Source organism: Scyliorhinus torazame, chromosome 3, assembly GCF_047496885.1.
Source record: "Scyliorhinus torazame isolate Kashiwa2021f chromosome 3, sScyTor2.1, whole genome shotgun sequence".
NCBI classification, from domain to species: Eukaryota; Metazoa; Chordata; class Chondrichthyes; order Carcharhiniformes; family Scyliorhinidae; genus Scyliorhinus; species Scyliorhinus torazame.
Genome location: NC_092709.1, coordinates 270,265,390 through 270,271,356, shown reverse-complemented (window position 1 = coordinate 270,271,356; position 5,967 = coordinate 270,265,390). Strand labels below are relative to the sequence as shown.

General features: G+C 53.6%; 1 protein-coding gene across 1 annotated transcript; it reads right to left on the bottom strand.

Moving 5' to 3' along the window:
* Nucleotides 1–4,487: 4,487 nt before the first annotated feature.
* Nucleotides 4,488–4,877, bottom strand: LOC140409600 (histone H2A-like). The gene has a single exon (XM_072497960.1). It carries the CDS (start codon nucleotides 4,875–4,877, stop codon nucleotides 4,488–4,490), a length of 390 nt encoding a protein of 129 aa, XP_072354061.1.
* Nucleotides 4,878–5,967: the final 1,090 nt, after the last annotated feature.

Below are 5,967 nucleotides of genomic sequence, written 5' to 3'. Positions count from 1 at the left end.
AGGGAGAATTCAGTATGTCTAATTCACCTAACAGCCGGGTCAGAGAATCGCTGGGGGGGCGGCGTGAATCCCGCCCCCGCCGGCTGCCGGGGTTTTGTCGGGGACGGGAATCGCGGCGCGCCGGTTGGCGGCTGCTGGCAGTGGCCCCCCGGCGATTCTCCGGCCCATGATGGGCCGAGTGGCCGCCCGTTTTCGGCGGGTCCCACTGGCGTAAGTCACAACAGGGTCTGACCGGTGGGACCTGGCTCCACGGGCGGCTTGCAGAGTCCTCGGGGAGGCGCCGGGGGATCTGGCCCCGTGGGGTGCCCCCACAGTGGCCTGGCCCGCGATCGGGACCCACCGATCCGCGGGCAGGCATGTGCCGTGGGGGCACTCTTTCCCTCCGCACCGGCCGCTGTCAACCTCCGCCATGGCCGGTGCGGAGAAGAACCCGCCTGCGCACGCGCCAACTCGCGCCGGCCGGCGGAGGCCCTTCGGCACCGGTTGGCGTGGCGCCATGCCCTTCGGCACCGGTTGGCGTGGCGCCAAACACTCCGCCGCCGGCCTAGCCCCTGAAGGTGCGGAGGATTCCGCACCTTTGTGGCGCCCCGACGCCGGAGTAGTTCACGCCACTCCTCGGCGCCGGAGTGGTCCACCCCGCCGGTTCGCGCAGAACCCCGCCACACATCTTTCGGGACTTGTGGATGGAAACCGGAGCACCGGGAGGAAACCCATGCAGCCACGGGGAGAACGTGCAGACTCCACACAGACAGTAACCCAAGCTGGGAATCGAACCTGGGACCCTGGATCTGTGAATCAACAATGCTACCCACTGTGCTACCGTGCTGCGGTTAAATATCCTTTTTCAGAAAGCTAAATGTGGACTTTAAGTAAGTATATTTACTTAATGACATTTTGTACTCGTCTTCTTAATGTCTACTAGGTTTCTTCGAATTTGGGAAATTAACAAATCGAAAATTAGATCGAAAATGTTTACACAATTTATAAAGTTGGTGTTTGAATTAGAATGCTTGGACTGACATATTAAAAAGGCTAAATGGAAACTGTATGTCACAAACCTCGCCTTGCTGGAAATAATTTAATGGTGATCCTATGGGCGGGTACAACGGAAGAATTTCTAAGTGTCATTTTGGGTGCGTTTGGCGGGGGTTTCTTGATGGCAACATTGGCAAGAGGAGTACCAAAAATGAGCCTCCACAAGCTCCTCTCAATTCCTTGCTGTCTTGCCGCCTGATTCGCCGGACTCGTGCCTCAGCTTCTCACCGCAAACAAGGGGAAGCTGCTTTTAATTGTTCCCTCGCCACTCACTCCGGTCACCACACAAGCATGGCAACATGCAGACCTGCTCCTCACTTTGGCAATGATGACCTGACCAGACTTCTTGATGCTGTAAATGAGGTGTCATAATATACACCAGTATATCATGTCACGTGATATAGTGTTGGGTGGGGTTACTGAGTTATGGGGATAGGGTGGAGGTGTTGACCTTGGGTAGGGTGCTCTTTCCAAGAGCCGGTGCAGACTCGATGGGCCGAATGGCCTCCTTCTGCACTGTAAATTCTATGATAATCATGGTGCAGACACACTGATGGACACACAGTGGGACCAATCACCATACACAACACCGCAGCCAATCACCAGTGAGAGCACACGCACTATAAAGACAGGAGACATCAGAGTTCCCGCTCATTCGAGTAGCAGCTAGCTAGGAGCACAGAGCTCACAGCCTGCAACACAGGTGCTGAGTGCATCAACTGGTTAGGACAAGGCAGTTGTCTTTAGTTAAAGCTGGTATCGTATTTACCCACAGTTCAAGTATGTTTAAATAGTTAACCTTTTAATAAAATAGTGTTGCACTACTTCAAGTGTCGGTGACCTGTATGTGATCCAGAACACCCAACACATCATGAGAGATAGGGCATCCTGTTGCCCTGAGGGGGTCAGAGGACTAGCAGCAGGGTCAGCAATGCCGCCTGGGAGGGAGTGGCAGCAGCTGTCAGTACAGGCAGCATGACCAGGAGGACCGACGTCTAAGGTCAGAAGAAGACCAACAACCTCTACTGAGCTGCAAGGATAAGTTACCACCTCTCCTGGCATCACTTCCACCTGCCGTCCCTCAAATTCCCAAAACCGCCCCCACAGATCAGTAGCATCCTGCCTACATCTGAACTTTGTGTTTGCTCTTCAGAACCCTCTGGCTCCCACCGTGCACAACCCCTTCATATCCAGGTGCGGTTCCCACACATAAGACCTGCTACAGACCCCCCTGAACCATTATGCCTGTTTCTCTCAATGCCCTCCATTTGTTCCCGCACGAGAAGATAGCCCATAATAAGCAGGAAAGCCCCAAGACGGGGGTGGGGGGAATCCTCGAGATACGAGTCCTCACCCCATATGAGGAACGGGCCCTGGAGATCGCAGGATTGTCCGAGGAGAGAGCATTAACTGATACTGAGGTTGGCCTGTGCAACAGGGGTGAGGATCCACTGCCCCTTCACTCAGATGACCTGTCTCAAGTGAGTTGTTCACGTCAGACAAAATGATCCTTCCCTCTCACTGACCACATGACCATTGTCACACAGGATCTCCATTTGATGAGGCCGGGTCATCCAGAGCCATACACGCCCCTCCCCCCAACACCCAAGAGACCACCTCAGAGAGAACTCTGAGGAGACCATCATTAATTTGTCACAACTATCACCCCCCACTTCTACCAGTGCAGAGAGATACATATTACCGGGAAGGGGAAAGTTGGCGCAGAGTGGAGGTTTGAGGGGGGAAGAGGTGGGATTAGGGGAATTGGGGTGAGAATGGGATTGGGGGAAGGAGGGAAATGGGGAAGGAGAAAAATGTGAGGGGTGGTTGAGCTGAAGGACATAACCTTGTCAGATGATAATCTGGTGAGGATGAGGGTGAAGGCCTCCCTGGTCCTCTTGCGCATGTTGGATCCTTGCTGCTGCCTGCACTCCATCCTTCGGCTCCTCCTTGAGCTCATGCTCCAACCCCTTCTGGTCTGCCTCGGGCAGGTGGGGGTGGGGGGGGGGGGGAGAGAAGATGCGGGGAAGGAGGGAAATGTGGGGAGGGAGGGATTGGGGAGAGGGGAGATTGTGGGAGGAGGGAAATGTGGGGCATTTGAGCTGATGGACATAGCCTTGTCCTGTGAGAATCTAGTGAGGATGAGGGGGTCCTCTGCACATGCTGGACTCTTGCTACCGCCTGCTCTCCATCCTCTGGCTCCTCCCCGGGCTCATGCTCCAATTCCCCTGGTCCACCTCCTCATCCTCTTCAGATGAGGCCACCTGTCCTGCGTCCTCCTCCAGAACTCCCCGCTACTGTGCCAGATTGTTGAGGGCACAGCAGACCACCACAAAGCAGGAGACCCTCTGGCAGTGTACTCAGGGCACCACCAGAGCAGTCCAGGCATCAGAACCGCATTTTCAGTAGTCCAGTGCACCACTCAGTGTCAGCACAGGTGGCAACATGGGCCTCATTGTATTGGGTCTCCGCATCATTCTCCGACCTCCACACCGACGTCATCAGCCATGACCTCAGTGGGTATCCATTATCTCCCAAGAGCCCCCATCACCCTGCGGTGGTCCTCAATGATGTCAGGGACCTCCGTGTGCCCCGGGAGTAACTGTCATGCATGGTCCCTTGGTATATGACACACAAGTGCATGATACAAAGGCAATGGTCGCACACAATCTGAACCTACAGGGTGTGGAACCCCTTCCTGTTAATGAAGGGCACTCCATTTTTCCCTTGTGCATGCGGAGCGACATGTGTGCTATCTATTGCCCCTGGACCGGGGACACCACAGTGATGGTGCGGACACCCAACAGCCCTGGCATCTTGTGCGCCTAGTAAAGGTTGAAAGTGTCATAGCTGGATGCCCAGGCATACAGAGCATCCGTGACTTCCTGGATACAATTGTGGGCTGTAGATTTGGATATGCTACACAGGTCCCTGCTCAAACCCTGGAATGAGCCAGTTAGATAAGATTAGGGGCAGCACGGTAGCATTGTGGATAGCACAATTGCTTCACAGCTCCAGGGTCCTAGGTTCGATTCCGGCTTGGGTCACTGTCTGTGCGGAGTCTGCACATCCTCCCCGTGTCTGCGTGGGTTTCCTCCGGGAGCTCCGGTTTCCTCCCACAGTCCAAAGATGTGCAGGTTAGGTGGATTGGCCATGATAAATTGCCCTTAGTGTCCAAAATTGCCCTTAGTGCTGGGTGGGGTTACTGGGTTATGGGGATAGGGTGGAGGTGTGGACCTTGGGTAGGGTGCTAAATCCAAGAGCCGGTGCAGACTCGATGGGCCGAATGGTCTCCTTCTGCACTGTACATTCTATGATCTATGACCCTTCTGGGACCCTCAAATCCCACAAAGACAAGACGTTTACCGGGATCATTAGGGAGGCCGTGCTCAGTTGCCCTCCCCTGAACCACACATTTACACTTTGGAATTTTTTTTCACTCCCTGCCGCGCTCAAGCATAAACCTTGCTGGGGTGCCCAGTCTCTCTGGGCAGCAGCACAGCCTGGATGTTGGGGAGGATGCCACCCTGGGTGATGGTTAGCCTGCCCAGCAGCTTGTTAAGCTTCGCGCCATTGCGGATGGTGAGCTGCAGGTGGTGGGGAATGGTGTGGGTCTTCATGTTGTCCCAGGCCACGTTGAAATTCAGCTCGAGGATCTCGGCAGTCTGGTACTCCAACACAACAGCCGGGTAGGCGGGGGTGCTGGTGCCCATCCGCTGGGCATAGTGGCCCTTACGCAGCAGCCGATAGATGCAACCAATGGTGAACAGCAGGTCAGCCCAGAAGAAGCGGGTCTTGGCTTCGGTGCATCCTTTGCCTCTGGTTTTACCGTGACCCGACATGTTGCTGTCTTATGGAAAGAGCTCCTTTGGTCACAAGAGGATCCCCAGTACTGAAACCCAGCTCCTTACTTTTTGGTTGTTGGCAGCTGCCTCTATGGTGCTGACATTCCTAGAATTCAGGCATACTGTTTAGGCTTCAATATTTCTTTGAAATGCTGTGCAATAATCATCCTCAGAGACATGGCATGTGTACCCTCGAGATGGCACTTCAGAGTTGAGAAGTGTGAGGTGCTCTCACAACTAACAAGGCTAATTCTTAATTTGAAATAGCCTTCAGCTATGAAGCTCGAGGCTGGTCACCGTCAAAGGGGGTGAAGTTGAATTTCATGATAGAAGCCAAAGCAAGGTTCTGTCTGGCAGTGTTTGGTGGGACAAACTGGCTGCAGCTGTGGTTTTCCCTGCCATGAGTCTTCACAATATTTAAAGATGCCTTAATGGCCTCAGTGGCGCAAAGCCCCTCACCTCCCCCCAGTCCAGGGGCAATCCCCAACCTGGAACGCTTCAGCCCCCTACCAAGCCCAACCCCCCTGACGGCTCTCTCACCTCCCTCCCCCGAGCACTGGGCCAATAGCTCCGGTGCCCTTGAGCTGCATGCTGGAAAATGGAAATGGCTACTGACCTCCTCACTTTCCCTCAGAGGCCATCGCACCAGCTTCACGTTTTTAAAAAGGAGTACTAAACGACACCTGCATGATTTCTCCCTGAGGAGTCGGGTAATACTCGCAAGGCCGCTACAATTGACTCTGATCTCGCTAATGAGATTGAAATGAATGCAAATGAGAGTTAATGATATGTTTGCTAGTTTTAGGCGAGATCTAGACCTCACCATCATGAGTGGGAGGGTGAATTGCAAACTTGTTCTTGCCTGGCGCGAATCTCAATTTTGACCTTTCTCGCTATTTATCCGGTGCGCCCAAATCCACGCTCGGTGCAACGCGGTGGTTAAATCGTGACCTGTATCAAAGAGCTGATATTTTGTGTTGCACATTATTAAATGTAGCCATAGTCATGATGGGTACACTGGGAAACCCTTATTAAATTTTAATTAACTTTTTAATTCATGATACAATATTGCTCAGCAACACCAGTT